This window comes from Lagenorhynchus albirostris, chromosome 16 (assembly GCF_949774975.1).
Source record: "Lagenorhynchus albirostris chromosome 16, mLagAlb1.1, whole genome shotgun sequence".
Taxonomy (NCBI): Eukaryota; Metazoa; Chordata; class Mammalia; order Artiodactyla; family Delphinidae; genus Lagenorhynchus; species Lagenorhynchus albirostris.
This window is the reverse complement of record NC_083110.1, coordinates 26,897,342-26,917,562: the sequence shown is the minus strand read 5'-3', so window position 1 is coordinate 26,917,562 and position 20,221 is coordinate 26,897,342. Positions and strand designations below refer to the sequence as shown.

At 40.9% G+C, this 20,221-nt stretch overlaps 1 protein-coding gene across 7 annotated transcripts in view; it reads right to left on the bottom strand.

The window, feature by feature from the left end:
• The window catches only part of LRMDA (leucine rich melanocyte differentiation associated), a 1,268,542-nt gene that overhangs the window by 1,192,964 nt on the left and 55,357 nt on the right, over positions 1-20,221 (bottom strand). For all 7 annotated transcript variants that reach the window (XR_009535957.1, XR_009535956.1, XR_009535959.1 and 4 more), the window contains one exon: positions 4,132-4,272. Coding sequence is in view for 1 of the 7 variants with exons in the window: in XM_060125451.1 (XP_059981434.1) it covers positions 4,132-4,140 (9 nt within the window). In the remaining 6 variants the exon portion in view is untranslated. The remainder of the gene's footprint in view (positions 1-4,131; positions 4,273-20,221) is intronic.

Genomic DNA, 20,221 nt, shown 5'->3' with positions numbered 1-20,221 from the left:
AAACAATGGGACAACTCATGCCCATTCAACTCATGGCCTCAGGCCACCCCCAGAAGGACCTTCCTGTGTGGTTGCTCAGGTTGTCCATGACACAAGGGGACTGTAGTGGATGCTGCCCATATTTCTCCTTCAGAGCCAAAGCACTCGTTCCTCTAGCTGCTGGGAGTGTTGCCTGTTAATGGCTGGCAACCAAGTCCCCCTCCAGGACCTGTCCTCAGCCAAAGAGAGGCACATCAGTCCCAGAGTGATGTCTGCTCGTTTGAAATAACAAAGGCCTGCCCCCTTCCTTGCCTCAATCCAGGAGCTTCCCGTGCGGTTGTGGTCCAACTTTTCCCTCTACCCCATCCTACTTCCCTCACTCCCTCACTCAGGGGCTATTCCTGAGAACACTCCTCAGTAAGACGCCTGCACGCAAATCTCGAGTCTGTTCCCTGGGGAACCTGAGAAAGAAACACGTTGGGGCAAAAATCCACCCTCACATGTGACAACATCTGTCCGGAGGGAAGGACTCCTTTTTTCTCATCGGCACGAAGATGCCCTTTTATGACTTAGCAGCAACCTGGCCCAGCCAGAGAGCTGAACAAGGAGCGCAACCCAGTGCTGGAAGGCCTTGGCACAGACATGAGGAGGGAATCGGGCCTTGCAGCCAAGTGATTTAGGAGACTCCAGAGGAGAGTATATCTGTGGTAAGAAGCCCACCAGCTCCTGGAGGCTGATTCCAGCTGATTAAGAGGCACCCAGGGCTAGTATTTCTGCAAGACAGCTGGGAAACAAGCTGAGGGAAACTGTTAATCCGGGATTTCCAACAATGTGGAAGGTGTCAGCCCAGCCCTAAACATCCTAACTCAGGCCCAGTGTGTGGGAACTCGCCCAGGTGGGCGCAGGAGGAAGGCGGGAGAAGCAGGAAGGAATTAGACTTTGCACAAACTTTGTAATTGAAATCATTAATAGCAGTGAAACAAGCTGTCCATCCTACATGTAATTTGTAGTAATGTTTGGTTACTGAGATTAATTTCTAGTAATGAAATACTAATTAAACCATTTATTGAGCAATGTATTTGCTTGGTGGTGTTTTATGGGTGTTCGCTTATAAATATTTTAATTACTTTTGCTAAGTAATTAGCATTTACTAAATAATTTCCAAACTATTTATTAATTTCCAGCAATTCTCAGCCAACCAACAAGTTATTGTTTTACTTTATATCAGTAATTAAAGCCTGGGTTTTTTTTTTTTTTTTAGACTTTGAGTGAAGAGAAAGAGTATAAAGACAGTCTATTCTATCACAGGAGGTTGGGTGTATTAAAGCAAAAAAAAAAAGGGACATAAAAACGACTCATAACCCAACATTACTCAAACACTGTTAATAAGATAAAGATATCTTTACAGACTTTCCTTATGGGCACATGTACTGTGTTTTTCAAAACTGAGATCATACCAACTACATGATTTCTGGCCAGCAAACTTTGCCAATTTTTGTATCATACTTTCTATTCTATTAAAATGCTAAACCACTCTAGAGAGGTAAAGTCTCTTTAACAGTTAAAGAGACTTTCTGAAAGTAATATTTACTTTTTCTACCTCTATGCACCTACTATATGTCAGACACTATGCAAAGTAATTCACACATTATTGGTAGTAATAAACTACTCTGGCAGTAGTCTGTGTAAAACAGGGCTACCCCCATGATACAGGCTTAGCATGAAGTCATTCATCTTCAATAAAATGGTCTGGGAGGAAAAAAAAAATTACTAAAATAAATGAAATAGGGTCACAGTGAATGTAGTTCTGGGACCTGCTTTTCTTGCTTAAAATATAATAAACATCTTTCCATTTCAATAACTATGGAGGAGTAGCAGTGTCCTTTTTACTAGCTGCATAGCATTCTATATTCCCAGTCATTATTTAATGCCTAATTGCTGGACATTTTGGTTGTTTTTAGTGAACAAGCTTATAATGAATGTCAGTATACATAGATCATTGTGCACTTGTCACCTACTTCCTTAGAACATATTCCTAGAAGTGGAATTGCTGGGTCAAAGCACAGGAACATTTTTAAGACTTTGGATTCATGCTGCTCACATGCTTTAAGAAAAACTGAACAAATTTATTCTCCCATCACTAGAGGTGAGAGACCTGTTTCCCTGCACTATATACAATTATTATTATTTTAAATCTCATGTCACTTGCTCTTGCTCCCTGTCTAAAGCAGAGGCAGCCCAGGAAAGCATCCTGAATCACAGAACTTCACAACCCACCACCCCATTGGCTCAGGAGAAACACAGTTGGTTGGCTCATGAAGACCTACATGCTATGTCTTCACAGCTCACGTAGCACCAAAATGTTTAAAATTATTCCCTACCACGCTATTCCCCTCTCCCCCAGCCTCTTCCTTGCCAGCCAGGACACCGCTTCTCTGAAGGCATCAGCAGAGGTGGCACAAAGGGCTTGGCTCCCTGCTGGCAGATGCCTGCCCCATGTGGTGTCAGAACAGGCACCTGTCTAGGCCTTCTCCCTTTTATCTCTTGACAAAATATCACCCCACCAGCATGTCACAGTGCCTAAAAATTCTACCATCAGTGGCGCACACTAAGGAGTTTTGTAAACATTCAGAGGTTAGCCTAGGTGACATTTTATGATCTGATAAGTTTTCCAGAGGCTCTCCCATCTCCTTTCCAATGCTCCTTTCCCACCTCCTGTCAAGTCACCTGGTGCCTCTGGCCGTCCCAAGTGCCCATCCTTAGCCCCCATACCCCTCCTTGGACAGGACCACCTTGAATAATGTTTTAGTACCTGTGAGAAGGTACCTTCTCCAAACAAACCAAAAAACCTTCTTAGAGGGAGGAGATATTTCAACAACTCTTTGAATAAAGAGAGGGAGGTAAATTCGGGACGGAAAGATGAGAGTGAATTGAGAGATGGCTTGATGTGGAGATAGAAGGGGGGGTCATTGACGTTGCCCCCTCCCAAAAGAAAACCACAAAACAGAGCACACAGCTGGAGTTTGCTGTTTCTCCAAAGAATGAGAATTCCCACAAGTACGTTCCTATGGTACCACCGTGAGTTATTTTCCTCTTTTCTTTGCATCCATTTCCTCTCTCTCCCTAGAGCATGTAGTGTCTCAGGCACTTCTCCAGGCCCTCAAAAGTGGCTCAGAAGAGCGGAGGAGGAGGTGTGAGAACCCCCAGCATTGGCTGAACATTGGAATCACCTGAGGCTCTTTAAAAAATACTGATTAATATCTGTATCCCACCTTAAAAGTTCTGATGGGGCTTCCCTGGTGGCACAGTGGTTGAGAGTCCGCCTGCCGATGCAGGGGACACGGGTTCGTGCCCCGGTCCGGGAAGATCCCACATGCCGCGGAGCGGCTGGGCCCGTGAGCCATGGCCGCTGAGCCTGCGCGTCCGGAGCCTGTGCTCCGCAACGGGAGAGGCCACAACAGGGAGAGGCCCGCATACCGCAAAAAAAAAAAAAAAAAAGTTCTGATGTAATTGGCCTGGTTTGACTTGGGCCTCAGAATTTTAAAAATATCACAGGTTATTCCAATATGCCACCAAGGCTGAGAACTACAGGTGTAGAGTTTGGACTTCATCTACTAGCCGGCAGAGCCTATTGAGGATTTGTAAATGACAAAACACAGTGGAAAACAACACTAACTGGAAAGATGACCACATCAAGTAAAAATAATAAGAGCAAATAACAATACAGCATATTTTGGATTCCAGGCACTTTCCTTAGATATATATTATATTATATACTTTTAAAGTATATATGATACAAGAAATGCTAAGAAGCCCAGACAGGATAAATGCAAAGAAAACCATACCCACACCTCTGGCACATCAGAGTAAAACTGTCAAAAGACAAAGGCAAAGAAAAACCTTAAAAAACAGTCAGAGAAAAAAAGGAATACTACCTTCCAAGTAGTAATAATAACAATAACTGACTTCTCTATGGAAACAATGGAGGCCAGAACAAGAAGGTAAGTAGGAAAGTATATATATATATATATATATACACACACTACTTTATATATAATACTTGTTAAATCATCAAAATAACCCTATAAGGTAGCTACTGTTATTATGACCATTTTAGTGATGAGAAAAGTGAGGCTCAAAAAAAGTTAATACCTTGTTCATGATCACAGGACAAGTAAATGATGGAACTGAGATTTGAATCCTGGAGTTCTGGCTCCGAAGTCCATGCTCTTTGTATTGCTTCTGGATATGGTGGATTAGCTTGCATCAGACCAACTTCTTCACCAACCACAACTAGGAAAGCAAGTTTGAACAAAAAGAAAAGTTACCAGGGCCCTGAAGACTTGAGAGGCCAAGATCACTAAGATAAAAGAAGTACATTGTGTGAACCTGATATCTGGTCACATTCTTCCCCTGCAGGCATTTGCAGATTTGTAAACCAACATCTGAGGGGCCCAGGTGCTGAGTAGATATTCAGCAGTCTCCTGGGACTGAGGATTTTAAAAATGAGTTCTGGGATGCCCAAACATAGGATATTTAGCAAACATCTCCAGCTTTCAGCTGGGACACCTGACAAGTTACAGCCTAAAACTAAGGGCTAACCTTACTTCTAGGATATGTTAAGAGATGAGCCATCAAAAGAGCTGAAACCCAGATTTAAACCATCTCAATCTAGATTAAGATGATCTAACCCTGACCTGAAGTAAAAGCAAACCCTCTCTGAAGGAAGATAACATTCAAGCTCAAATTTCCACCATAATTTTTTATCCACAATGTCCATCATTCAATCAAAAGTTACCAGACTTACCAGGAGACAAAACCAAGTGACCAAAAACCAGAGAAAGACCAAATAATAAAAACAGACTTACAGGTAATTCATATACGAGAATTAGCAGAAACAATTTTAAATGAACTCTCATCAATACATTTAAGGAAACAAATTACAAGTAGAAAATTTTCAGTGGAGAACTAGAATCTATCCAAAAAATCAAATAGAAATTTTAAAACTGGAAAATATAATGAATGAAATTAAGAACTGGATAGACGGGTTTAACCACAAAGTAAACACAGCTGAAGAGAGGACTAGAAAACTAGCTACTAATAGGACTGAAGCAAAGGGAGAAAAAATAGAAAATACAGAAAGGAAATGAAAGATATGAACAAAGTGAAAAGGCACAAAATATGTGTAATTTTCCCATAAGGGGAGAAGAGAGAAAACAGAGCAAAAGCAATATTTGAAGAGATTGATTATTGACTAAGAAGTTTTCAAAAGAAACAAAAAAACACAAGCTATGTATTTAAGAAATGTTAAGCCTAGGCAGGGTAAATACCAAGAAAACTACATCCACACCTTTGGCACATCAAAGTAAAACTGCTGAAAGACAAGGCAAAGAAAAACCCTAAAAAACAGAGAGAAAAAGGAATATTATCTTCAAAGTAGTAACAATAGCAGCAACTGACTTCTCTATAGAAATAATGGAGGCCAGAACAACAAAGGATATCTTCAAAGTTTTGAAAGAAAATATTTGTCAACTTAGAATAATACATCTTGCAAAATATATTCCTTAAAAATAAATGAAAATAAGACATTTTCAGACAAAAATTAAAATATTTAACCAACAGACCAACATCAAAAAAAAAAAAGATCTAAAGAAAGTCCTACAAAAAGGAAAACAATCCCAGATGAAATCGAAGATATTTAGGAAGGAATGAAGAGCAACAGAAAGGTCAAAATGTATATAAAACTATAATGATTACATTGTCTATATAGAAAACTCCAAATAATCTACAAAAAAATGCTCCTACGGACTTCCCTGGTGGTGCAGTGGTTAAGAATCTGCCTCCCAATGAAGGGGACAAGGGTTCGATCCCTGATCTGGGAAGATCCCACATGCCATGGAGCAACTAAGCCCATGTGCCACAACTACTGATCCTGTGCTCTAGAGGCCAAGAGCCACAGCTACTGAGCCCACTTGCCACAACTGTTGAAGTCCGTGCACCTAGAGCCCATGCTCCACAACGAGAGGCCAATGCAATGAGAAGCCCATGCACCGCAACGAAAAGTGGCCTCTGCTCACCACAACTAGAGAAAGCCCGTGCAGCAATGAGGACCCAACGCAGCCAAAAATAAATAAATAAATAAGAGTGAACTTTAAGAAAAAAAGCTCCTAGAACTAATAAGTGAGCTTAACAAAGGTACAGGATACAAGGTCGATATACAAAATTTTATTGTATTTCTATATATCAGCAATGAACATTGGATTCAAAATTTTAAAAACAATGCAATTTACAATAGCACCCCAAAAATGAAAGACTTAGTTATAAATCTAACAGATATGTGCAGGATCTGTGTGTTGAAAACTACAAAATATTGATGAAAGAAATCAAAGACCTAAATAAATAAAAAGATAATCCAAGTTTATGGATTGGAAGAATCAAATTGGTAAGATAACAATCCCCCCCATTGATCTATACATTCAATGCAATCCCAATCAAAATCTCAGTATACTTTTTTGAATCATTACTGACCAGCTGATTCTAAAATGTATGAGACAAGGGCAAAGGATCTAGAATGACAATTTTGAAAAGGAAGACAAATGTTGAAGGAATTATACTACCTAAATTCAAAGCTTAAAAAAGTATGGTAATCAAGATAGTGTGGCATTAGCAGAAAAGACAGACATATAGATCAATGGAACAAAACAATCAAGATACACTCAACTGATTTTTTTTTAATTTATTTTATTTATTTATTTTTGGCTGCGTTGGGTCTTCATTGCTGCATGTGGGCTTTCTCTAGTTGCGGTGAGTGGGGGATACTCTTCACTGGGGTGTGCAGGCTTCTCATTGTGGTGGCTTCTCTTGTTGCAGAGCATGGACTCTAGGTGCACGGGCTTCAGTAGTTGCGGCTTGCGGGCTCCAGAGCGTAGGCTCAGTAGTTGTGGCGCACGGGCTTAGTTGCTCCGTGGCATGGGGGACCTTCCCAGACCAAGGCTCGAACCTGAGTCCCCTGCATTGGCAGGAGGATCCTTAACCACTGCGCCACCAGGGAAGCCCTCAACTGATTTTTAACAAGGGTCAAAGGCAATTCAATGGAGAAAGGATAGTTATTTCGATAAGTGGTGTTGGAATAATTAGATGCCCATATGCAAAAAAAAAAAGAAAAAAAGAAACTCAACCCATGCCTCACACCTTATATAAAAACTAACTCAACCACTCCTAAGTATATATGCAAGATAACTGAAAGTATGTGTTCACACACAAACTTGTACATGAATGTTCATAGCAGCATTATTCATAATAGCCAAAACAATCCAAATGTCCACTGAACGATGAATGGATAATATGTATGTATTTATACAATGGAACACTATTCAGCAATAAAAAGGGATGAAATACCAATACATGCTACAAAATGGATGAAACTTGAGAACAATATGCTAAGTGAAAGAATCTATAGAGGCAAAAAGTAGATTAGTGGTTGCCTAAGGCTGGGAGAGGAGCAAGGGGCAGTGATTGCTAATGAGTCCTGGAGTTTCTTTTTCAGATGATGAAATGCTCTGGAATTAGATAGTGGTGATGGCTGCATAACCTTGTGAATATACTAAAAACCACTGAATTGTACACTTTCAAAGGGTGAATTTTATGGTATGTGAATTATATCTCCAAAAAATAAAATGTTTTTTTAAATTAACTCAAAATGGATCATAAACCTAAATGTATAATGTGAAACTACAAAACTTCTAGTAGAAATACATGAGAAAATCTGCATGACCCTACATTAGGTAAAGAATTTCTAGACACTGAAAGCACAATCCACAAAAGCATGATCCATGAAAGAAAAATGATAATTTGAACTTTATTAAAATTAAAAATTCTTGCTTTGCAAAAGACACTGATAAGAGAATTCAAAAGCAAGCCACAGACTGGAAGAAAATATATGCAAATCATATTTCTGACAAAGACTTGTATACAGAACATATAAATAACTCTAAAAGCTGAACAATAAAAAAAAAACAAGGAACCCAATATCTAACTTGCCAAAAGTTCCAAACACACTCCACCAAAGAAGATATATGGGTGGCAAATAAGCACATTAAAACCTGCTCAGCATAATTAGTCATTAGGGATAACCAAATTAAAACTACCAAGAGGGCTTCCCTGGTGGCACAGTGGTTGAGAGTCCGCCTGCCGATGCAGGGGACGCGGGTTCGTGCCCCGGTCCGGGGGGATCCCACGTGCCGCGGAGCGGCTGGGCCCGTGAGCCATGGCCGCTGGGCCTGCGCGTCCGGAGCCTGTGCTCCGCAGCGGGAGAGGCCGCAGCGGTGAGAGGCCCACGTACCGCAAAACAAACAAACAAACAAACAAACAAAAAACTACCATGAGATACTACTACATACCTACTAGAACAGCTAAAACTAAAAAGACTGATAATACCAAGTAGTGATGAGGATGTGGAGTAACTGGAAGCCTCAAATGTTGCTGATGGAGATGCAAATTGTTTGAAAAACAATTTGGCAGTTTCTTAAAAAATTAAACATACATATAACCATATGACCCAGCAATCCTACTACTAGGTATTTATCCAAGAGAAATAAAAATGTATGCTTATGATAAATTAATGTTTATAGGAACTTTATTCATAATTGCCCCAAACTGGAAGCCACTCAGATGTCTTTCAACTAGCAAATGGATAAAGTATAGTACGACTATACAATAGAATACTACTCAGCAATAAAAAGAAAACAATCTATTGATTCACACAATAACATGTATGAATCCTATATGTATATTGCTAAGTGAAAGAAGTCAGACCCAGAAGGCTACATATATCTCTAGGGGTTGGAGGTGGGAACAGAGTAGACTATAAGGGGACAGCACAAAGGAATTTAGGGATGACAGACTGTTCTATACCAAGAGGTTTTGGTGGTGGCTCTGTGCCACCCTGAGAGTCACCAAATGACTCGGTGCATTTGACAAAACCCATAAAACAATACAAAACAAAAAATAAAGTTTACTATATTTAAACTTTAAAAAAAATCAACCAAGATATGGAGAGAACCCCAAATGAAATGCAAACTGTTAACTGTTACAAATCAAAAAATGAATATTGTTTCTACAGAAAAATAATAGTATCATGTAAGGTGTAAAATATATGTAGAATTAAAACATATGAAAATAATAGCATAAAAATTGGAGGTAGGAAATGGAATTAAAGTATTCTAAAGTCCTTGAATGATATGAAAAGTGCTAAAAGTACTATTTTATATTAGACTTTAATAAGTCAAAGATATATGTTGAATGCTCTAAGGTAACTACTAAAATAATAGAAGAATTTATAATTAACAAGATAAGAGAGGGAAGAAATGGAATAATAAACATATTTGTTTAATTGAAAAGAAGTCAAGAAGTGAGAGAAAAAAAGGAATATAGAATATGTGGGATAAATACTGAATAAATAAAATGGTAGATGTAAACCCAAATATATTTGTAGTTATATTAAATGTAAGTGAACAAGATACTCCAATTAAAAGACAAAAATTGTAATATTATATTACATAAAAACAATTGCAGACGTTGTTTACAAGAGACATCCTTTAAAAATAAAGATACAGAAAAATTTTTAAGTAGAAGAATAGGGGGGAGTTCTATGTAAATACTAACGAAGAGAGAGATGGTGTCACTATACTAAAATCAGACAAAATAGACTTTAAAGCAAAAAGCATCACAAGAAATTAAGAGAGAGACTTCATAGTGATTAAAAGCACAATCAACCAATAGGACTGAATAATTCTAAATGTATATGCATGAAATAATATAGTCTCAAAATATATAAAACAGAAATTGACAGACCTAAAAGGAGAAATAGACACTTCCCAATCATGACGGATTATTTTAACATATCTCCCTTAGTATTTGACAGAATATACCAATAATGATATAGTTTTTTTTCTATTTTATTTTATTTTTTTAAATTGAAGTATAGTTGATTTACAATGTTGCATTGTGTTAGTTTCTGGTGTACAGTTATATATATATATATACATATTCTTTTCCATTATGATTTATTACAGGATATTGAATATAGTTCCCTGCGCTATACAGCAGGACATTGTTATCTATTTTATATATAGTAGTTTGTATCTACTAATCCCAAACTCCTAATTTATCCCCACTCCCACCCCCTTTCCCCTTTAGTAACCATAAGTTTGTTTTCTATGTCACTTCACATCTTTTAAGCAGGGTTGTATTTCAACCATTAGAGAATCTTAAAAGCTCAAACAAAACAAATCTCTTAAGTTCACCGGCTTTTAAAAAAACGATGCCCACTGTTCAAAGACTCAAATCTCTCATGATACCAGCTTAGAATTATTTCCTTTTATCAGAAGTCAAGATGTAGTGAACACCTGTGTGCATGGAAATGCATACCAGAAGGAACCTTTAAGCCTCCAAGGTTCTAATATGTGACTTCTTCCCCCAAATCCTCTTATTCCCTTCATCCCTCTTTTTTTTTTTTTTTTTTTTTTTTGCAGTACATGGGCCTCTCACTGTTGTGGTCTCTCCCGTTGCGGAGCACAGGCTCCGGATGCGCAGGCTCAGCGGCCATGGCTCACGGGCCCAGCCGCTCCACGGCATGTGGGATCTTCCTGGACCAGGGCACAAACCCGTGTCCCCTGCATCGGCAGGCGGACTCCCAACCACTGCGCCACCCGGGAAGCCCCCTTCATCCCTCTTTTATGCCTTTCATCCTCCTCCTCTCCTCCTCCTTGTCTGGCCTCACATTCTACTTTCTGGTCCATCTCTAAATTCACTGTCTGCCATCAGATACTCAGCCTGCTATCCTCTCTACTGGCAGAAGCTTAGGGCAGCACTGAGGAAAGAGTCTTGCAAATCTCAACTCAAGGTCTCAAAACTGAGTGCGCAGATGGCTCTCTCTGGATTCCTCTGCCAAGGTAAGTCTAAACAGGAGCTGCTTTGCTACACAACCATTAGAACTCTCATTCAAGTCTAAGTGACTCCACGATCCCCTCCTCCACACCTGGCCCCTCTCTCTGGTTAGCAATACAAGTAACGTGTTAACAACTGAATTCCACATCTTCCCTCCCACTTGCCTATTTTGCTTTGTAGAAGTATCTTTCTTCCAGAGCCCTGAGCCAGAATCCCGCTCTTTTTGATTTCTCACTCCTCTACTCAATAGCTCCCCACTCCTTTGACAACTATCTAGTCAATGCCAAAATCATTTTCCTTCAAAACTATATCCCATATCTCTTCCTTCATATTTTTTTCCTATCCTAATTTGGTACACTCCCATCAGATTCATCTTCTTTGGTATTCATACTCCGCTGCTTAGAAATCCTCAATGACTTCCAAATGCCTGATTATTCTCTATATCCCAGTGAATCACTTGAATATCAGATCCTCCAGAAACTAATTCAGTAGAAGGAGAACCATCCTGTTTACAAATCCACTGTATGCAATTGACTCGAGCAGTGTGACCATTCAGGTTGGTAATAACAACACTTTTCTGAGGGTCATAGAGCACCACGGAACAGGACGTGCCAAAGGCCAGAAGTCCTCCGGGCCTGGAGCTCCAGCTCAGGCCTCCCCACACCCGGTTCGGGCAGCAAAACACGTGAGCGGTCTCCAGCACTGGTGCCACCATGTTGCTGCCTGGTCAGCGGCCGAAACCTGGGCACGCACTTACGCCCTCGGAGCAGAACTGCTCGCCTGCCACGTCTCCCGCTGGCCGACATAGATTTTTCAATGAAGAATATTTTATTAATTCTTCTAAGTATCACAGGTGACACACATATAGACGATTAAGAGAGTCCAGGTTTTTTTTAAATTAAACTTTTTGTTTTTATGTAATACAGAGTGATCCTGCATACCCTTTACCCAGTTTCTCTGAATAGTAACATCTTGCAAAACGGTACCATGATACCATAACCAGGATATTCACATAGATACAGTCAAGATGTAGAACATTTTCATCCCTTATGTTATTCTTTCATAGCCATACCCACTTCCCTCATGTTCCAACCCCCACCTCCCTCATGTTCCAACCCCCACCTTAGCCCCTGGTAATCACTAATGTGCTCTCCATTCTATAATTTTCTCATTTCAAGAACCGGATATAGATGGAATCATTCAGTATGGAAACTTTTGGGGTTGGCTTTTTTTCACTTAGCATAATTCTCTGGAGATTCATCCAGGTTGTTGTGTGTACCCATAGCTTGTTCCTTTTAATCATCGAGTAGTATTCCATGGTGTGGATATATCGCAGTTTAACCCTTCACCCATTGAAGGACATCTGGGTTGTTTCCTCTTGTTGCCTGTTATACATAAAGTGCTATAAAACATTCATGTAAGGGTTTTTGTGTGAACATAGTTTTCATTTCTTATTTACCAAATGGTTTTCCAATCTGCAAGCCATTTATTTCCTTTTCTGGCCTTACTGCACTGGCCAGAACTTCCAGCACTACATTGAACAAGAGTGGTTACAGCGAACATTTTTACCTTGTGAACTTAAGGGGGAGAGATTAGGTCTTTTATCATTAACTATAACGTTAGTTGTAGATTTTTTGTAGATTCTTTTTATCAAGTTGAGGAAGTTCTCCTCTATTCCTATTTTTCTGAGAGTTTCTTTTCTTTTTTTTTAAGCATTTTGTGAGAATTTATTTATTTATTTATTTGGTTGCACCAGATCTTAGTTGTGGCAGGCAGGCTCCTTAGTTGTGGCTCGCCAGCTCCTTAATTGCAGCATGTGGGCTCCTTAGTTGTGGCATGTGAACTCTTAGTTGCTGCATGCACGTGGCATCTAGTTCCCTGACCAGGGGTCAAACCCAGGCCCCCTGCCTTGGGAGCGTGGAGTCTTATCCATTGCACCACCAGGGAAGTTCCCTTTCTGAGAATTTCAACACCATGAATGGGTGTTGAATTTTGTCAAAACTTTTTATGCATCAATAGATATAATAATGTGATTTTTTTCTTTAGCTTATTAATATAGTAGATTACATTAATATAATTTTGAATATTGATCCAGCTTTGTATCCCTGCAATAAACTCCACTTAGTCATGGTGCATAATTCTTTTGATATACTGCTGAATTCTATTTGCTAATTTTTTTTAATAAATTTATTTATTTATTTTTGTCTGTGTTGGGTCTTCGTTTCTGTGCGAGGGCTTTCTCTAGTTGCGGCGAGCGGGGGCCAGTCTTCATCGCGGTGCGCGGGCCTCTCACTATCTCGGCCTCTCTTGTTGCGGAGCACAGGCTCCAGACGCGCAGGCTCAGTAGTTGTGGCTCAAGGGCCCAGTTGCTCCGCGGCATGTGGGATCCTCCCAGACCAGGTCTCGAACCCGTGTCCCCTGCATTGGCAGGCAGATTCTCAACCACTGCACCACCAGGGAAGCCCTATTTGCTAATTTTTTAAAGGATTTTTAAATCTATATTCATGAGGGTTATTGGTCTATAGTTTTCTTGTTTTGTATGAATATAGCTGATTTTGGGTAACAAGGTAATATTATCCTCATGAAATGAATTTGGAAGTGTGCCCTCCTCTTCAATTTTCTACAAAAGACTGTATAGAACTAGTGTTAATTCTCCTTTAAACATTTTGTAGAATTCTCCTGTAAAACCATCTGGGCCTGGAGATTTCTTATTTGGGAATTTTTTAAATTATGAATTCAATATCCTTAATATAGGATAGTATATATCTATCTATTTCATACTGGGTGAATTGTGGTAGTTGGTGTTGAAATTGGTCTGTTGTATCTAAGTCACTCCCGCTTTCTTTTTTTTCTTTTTTTTTTTTTCTTTTTTATTAGGTATTCCTTAGCTCCCCTGAGGCAAAGCGAAAACTCCCTACTGAGGTGTGGAGGCTCTGGGGGCCCTGCCAGTGGCTGAGCTAGCTGCTGGCTGAGGCGCGTCCCTGTGCTGCTGTGGTACACAGAGACCGTCTGTGGCTGCTCTGGGCTGGGGACTGTATCTCCTCTGCTACACCCTGTCTTGCAGTTTGGACCCATGGATGCAGCAACGCATCTTTGGGGAGGGACAAGCACCTCTTCTCCAACAACAGCTGGGGCCCAATTTGCCCCTTAACCAGAAGGGTTTGACATTTGCCAGATCTGACCAGGGCTCCCTCCACAGAACCCAATCGTTCCACAAACGCCTAACAGAGCATCAAATGCAAAGCCCTGGCTCCTAAGAGGAGGCCGCTTCTTATTCATCCTGCCTGGCACTCAGTCAGTCCCTCTTCACGAAGCACACATCTAGAAAGGTAATCACGCCATTCAGGGCAAGTGCAGCACAGGAGGGCAAACAAAATACAGTTGCCCATTTTCCAACATTTCCACTGCTACAACTGTGGACCTAGCCAGCACCATGCTCTCTTGGATTACTGCTAGTCTCGCTGCTTCCACCCCTGCACACTGCCCCCACCTTCCCTGTCTATTCTCAACAAAGCAACTAGGGTGAACTTTTTAAAAGTAAAGTTGAACCCCATCATTCCTCTGCTCGAGCTCTCTCCTCCCGTTTCACCTGCGTGTGAAAGCCAGTTCCTTGCAAAGGTCTTTCAAGCCCCGCACACTCTGCCCAATTCCCTCTCCCTCCTTTTTGCTCACTCTGCCCTGGCCACGCTGGCCTCTTGCCCCAGAACATGTCAAACATGCTCCCGCTTCAGGGCCTTTGCCCTTCGTGTTCCCTCTCCTGGGACCACCATCCTTCCAGGTAACTCCATGGGTTGCTTATTTACTTTCTTCAAGTTCCTGCTCGTTTGTCATCTCAACAGAGACCTTCTCTGGCCACACTGCACAAAAGAACATCAACTTCTCTTTCTCTCTTACTCCACGGGACTTACCACTATCTGAATTTACTGATTCAATTTTCGGTACCTTGGGAGGATATACTTCCCATAACTAAAATATTAAGCTTGATGAGGGCTCTAGGCCTTCCTTGTTGTAACTGCTGTATCCTTCGACGCCTAGAGAGTGCCAGGCCCCTCTCTAATTTGTTGAGTGAATGTGCTAGAGAGCCGGAGTGAGAGAGGCTCACCATAGTAGAGGCAGTCAGGAATACTCTCTTAGGAGGTATCCTACGAACTGCCAACTGAGAAAGAGCCAGCCATACAAAGACCGGAGCACAAGCATGCCAGACAGAAGCAACTTCAAGTACACAAGACCATACTTAGGGATAAACCTGGGTTGAGGGAAAGGCGGTAGGGTGGGGGGAGCACGGAGAACTAAGACAGATGGGCTGAGGTAGGAAAAGGTGGGCCAAGGCGAGATCGGGTGCGGCCTGGGTGTTCAGAGGCTGTTCCCCGACCAGCCGGCCTTGGACAAACTCTGGAGGCCTGGCAAAGCAGTCTCCGCTCCCTGACCCGACCCGGCTCCAGCCCCCACCCCCGTGCTTCCCCCGCGAAGCCCCTACCGCAGGTGACAGCCAGCCCGCGAATTCCTCACCGGGTCCCAACACCCCCTTTGCCCACCTTTCTTGTCGCGCTTGGATTTGGGAATCCCGGTGCGGCCACGTGCGGCGGAAGACGGTGCTGCCTATTAGGACCTCGGCGGCGCTGGGGCCTCTGGGGCGGCCCTCGGGGGCTGCCCTTGCGCGTGCCTGACCCAATCTGCGCTGAGGCCCGCCTCTCCCGGCCCGGCCGCCGCCTGCGCTCTCTCGCGAGTCTCCAGAGCTACTTCCTGCGCGGGCACACGGGATCCCAGCGTCCTGGGCGCCCCACCGAAAGCTCCACGTGCGGTTCCCAACTCTATGGTTCCGCCTCCTGCTTTCTTTTAATTAATACTTGCATGATATGTCATTTTCCAGCCTTTTGCTTTCAATCTGGCTGTATCATTATATTTGAAGGTAATTTTTTGTGTAGACAGTGTATAAGTTGGGCCATGTTTTTTAATCCTGCTGCCATCTCTGTCTTTTAATTATTGTATTTAGATAATCTATATTTTGTGTAATTTCTGATATGCTAAGGCTTAAGTGTATTTTTTTTCTGTTTCTTCTTTGTTTTGCCTTTCTCTTTTCTCTTCATCAAGTAGATTACTTAACTTTTTAAAAATTCCATTTTGATTTATGTATAGTGTTTTTGAGTGTATCTCTTTGTATAGCTTTTTTTAGTGGTTGCTGTATTACTTTATACCTACATAACTTGTCACGGTCTATGTCATTTTACCAGTTGAAGTGAAGAATAGAGGTCTTATCTCCCTTTGTGTTCCTTTACTCTCTCCCATTTATAATATAATTATTTTAAACATTTCTTATATATATATATTTAGAACTGCTAAGATATCATATAATTTGCTTGAATCATCAAACATTAGGAAATTTAAGAAGAGTATATCTATTATATTTACCCATATTTTTGCTTATTGTGCTATTTCTTCCTGATGTTCTAAAGTTCCTCACTTTATCATTTCCTTTCTGTTTAGAGAACTTCCTTTTGCCTTTCTTTTACGATAGTTCTGCTGGCAACAAATTACTTTACTTCTCCTTAATCAGAGAATGTCTTCATTTCTTCTCCACTCCTGAAGGATATTTTTGCTGGTATAGGACTCTGAATTGACAGTTTTTTACTTGCAGCACTCCCCTCTGGCCCCTATGGTTTCTGACGAGAAACAAACAGTAATTCAAATTGTTTTCCCCTCGAGGTAAAGTGTCATTTTTATGTCTACTTTCAAGAATTTTTCTTTACTTTTAGTTTTTAGTAGTTTAATTATGATGCATCTTAGGATAGATATCTTTGAGTTTATCCTGTAATGGGTTCACTCAGCTTCTTGAATTAGGTTTATGTCTCTTGACAAATTTGGAAAGGTTCCCACCAGTACTTCTTTTCATACTTTTTCAGCCCCACCCTCTTTCTCCTCTCCTTCCTGGACTCTGACACCCAAATGTTAGATATTCTGTTATAGTCCTACATGTTTCTGAAGCTCTGTTCTTCCTTCCTCCATCCCTTCCTTTCTCCCTCCCTCCTTCCCTTCCTTCCTTTCTTTCTCCCTCCCTCCCTCCCTCCCTCCATCCCTCCCTTCCTTCCTTCCTTTCTTTCTCTTGCTCTCACTCTTATTCAGATTGGGTAATTTCTATAGTTTTAGTTTCTGGTTCACTGATTCTTTGCTTTACCTTCCATTCCAGTGTTGACCCCATTCCCTGAGCTTTTAATTTTGGTTACAGTATTCTTTAGCTCTAATATCTCCATTTTTATCTTCCATTTCTTATTGAGTCTTTCTATTTTTTTTGTTTGTTGCAAATACATTTGTAATTGCTTGCTGAAGCATTTTTATCATGGTTACTTTAAAACTCGTCAGATAATTGTAGCATCTCTGTCTCTTTTACACTGTGAGTACAATGAGAGTTTAAGCAGAATCCTTCACACATGGAGATTCCTTCTGGATATTTGTGATTTTTTTCCTCCAATGTTTTCCAGCTGCTACATGCACACCCACTTTATATATTTACTTATTTTTTAACATCTTTATTGGAGTACAGTTGCTTTACAGTGGTGTGTTAGTTTCTGCTTTATAACAAAGTGAAACAGTTATACATATACATATGTTCCCATATCTCTTCCCTCTTGTGTTTCCCTCCCTCCCACCCTCCCCATCCCACCCCTCTAGGTGGTCACAAAGCACCGAGCTGATCTCCCTGTGCTATGCGGCTGCTTCCCACTAGCTATCTATTTTACGTTTGGTATATGTATATGTGTATATATGTCCATGCCACTGTCTCACTTTGTCACAGCTTACCCTTCCCCCTCCCCATATCCTCAAGTCCATTCTCTAGTAGGTCTGTGCACACCCAATTTAACATTAAATTTTTTGCTACTTTTCTTTATCAAGTCTTTCTAAAACATTCAATTTAGTTAATATAAAAAAATTATTTTTATAGTCAGATTTTATTAGTTTATGTTATATTTAAATAAATAAGGTAATTAAAATTCAAGTAAAGCTGACATAAACAGGCTTAGGAACACATACAACTAATTTGTAGTAAGCAGACAACACAACTGGTGGACATGTTGGAGAGTAGCATACAAGTGTTTATCGTATTGAGGGCATAAGTCCATATGTTTTACAGAGGGCATAAGTCCATATGTTTACAAGTTATTTACATACATAAAGAAATATTTAAATGGAGGTCAATTAGCAGAAACAAAAACCAAACCAAGCCAAACAAGCAAGCAAACAAAACATTTCACACTCTGGAATTCTACCAAAGGCATACAACAACTAAGAAAAACTTATTTATTAAAACTACCAAGCTTTGGGTAAGAAAACCATGAGTCTATGGCTGCTCACACCCCATTCCCCTTCCCTCAGCTTTGTCAATGCCATGAAAACCAGTAGCTTCACCACTGATGCTGGAGGGGGCACAATTTATTTGGAGCACTGTCAGTTGAAGAGATAATCTCAGTGGCTAGCAAACAGGGAGGAGCATCCTCTCCATTAATCTGAGGTTTTAGGCTTGGTTCTGACAAGCAAAGGACTGGTGGACTAGCCAGGAATTTATCAAGAAGTTGCAGGTGGTAAGATAGCCATCAGGGGCTTGATGAGCTTCCCACATATCCTGGGATGACCAGAGACTATGTGCATGTATAGCAGGGACCAAAGAGGGCCAGAGATGCCCACACATCCCTGGCCAACAGAGCCTGTGCACACGTGCAAAGATGTGAGGCAATATTAAGGGTACCAACAAATCTGTAATTGTTATCTTAGAAAGAAAGTAGAAAGTGAAAGGGGTATAAAAATTATTTAAAGATATAATGACCAAAACCTTCCTAAATATAATAAAAATATTAATCTGCATATCCAAGAAGCTCAATAAATCCTAAGTAGGATCAATACAAAGAGTTTCACAGCTGGATCCACACAGTCGAATCGGTGAAAGCCTAAGACAAAGAAAATTTTCAAAGCAGCAAGTGAAAAACAACTCATCCCATACAAGAGAACAACAATACAATTTGTTTTTGCCATGCCGTGCAGCTTGTGGGATCTTATTTCCCAGACCAGGGATCAAACGCAGGCCCTCAGCAGTGAGGGCGTGGAGTCTTAACCACTGTACTGCCAGGAATTACCCCCAACAATACAATTAACAGCTGATTTCTCATCAGAAACAATGAAGGTTAAAAAGCAATGGATTGACATATTCAAAATACTAGAAGAAAAGAAAAATGTTCAATCAAGAATTCCGTATCCAGGGACTTCTCTGGTGATACAGTGCTTAAGAATCTGCCTGCTAGGGGACACGGGTTCGTGCCCCGGTCCGGAAGGATCCCACATGCCGCCGAGTGGCTGGGCACGTGAGCCATGCCACTGAGCCTGCGCGTCCAGAGCCTGTGCTCCGCAGCGGGAGAGGCCACAGCAGTGAGAGGCCCACGTACCACAAAAAAAAAAAAAAAAGAATCTGCCTGCTAATGCAGGGGACATGGGTTTGAGCTCTGGTCCAGGAAGATCCCACATGCCACAGAGCAACTAAGCCAGTGTGCCACAACTACTGAGCCTGCACTCTAGAGCCTGCGAGCCACAACTACTGAAGCCCACGCACCTAGAGCCCATGCTCACAGAGAGAGAAGCCACCGTAATGAGCAGCCTGTGCACTGCAATGAAGAGTAGCCCCCACTTGCCACAACTAGAGAAAGCCCATGTGCAGCAACGAAGACCCAACACAGCCAATTAATTAATTAATTAATTTTTAAAAAGAGCTATTAAAAAAAAAGCCTACACCCAGATAGATATACTGGTAAATCAAATTTAAATATTTAAAGAAGAAATAGTACCAATCCTTCAGAAATTCAGGCAACAGTGGAGGAGGGATACTTCCCAACTCATTCTATGAGGCTAGATTTACCCAGAAAGCCAAGCTAGACAAATATATCATAAAAAAAGAAAACCAATATCCTACATGAACGTAGATGAAAGAATCCTTAACAAAATATTAGCAAACTAAATTCAGCAACATATAAAAAGGATTAAACACCATTACTGGGACTTCCCTAGTGGTCCAGTGGTTAAGACTTTGCCTTCCAATGCAGGGGGTGAGGGGGTTCACTCCCTGGTTGTGGAGTTAAGATCCCACATGCCTCGTGGCCAGAAAAACAAAACATTAAAAAAAAACAACAACAGAAGCAACATTGTAACAAATTCAATAAAGACTTAAAAAAAAAAAAAAGAGGTCCTTGGGCTTCCCTGGTGGTGCAGTGGTTAAGAATCCGCCTGCCAATGCAGGGGACACAGGTTCGAGCTCTGG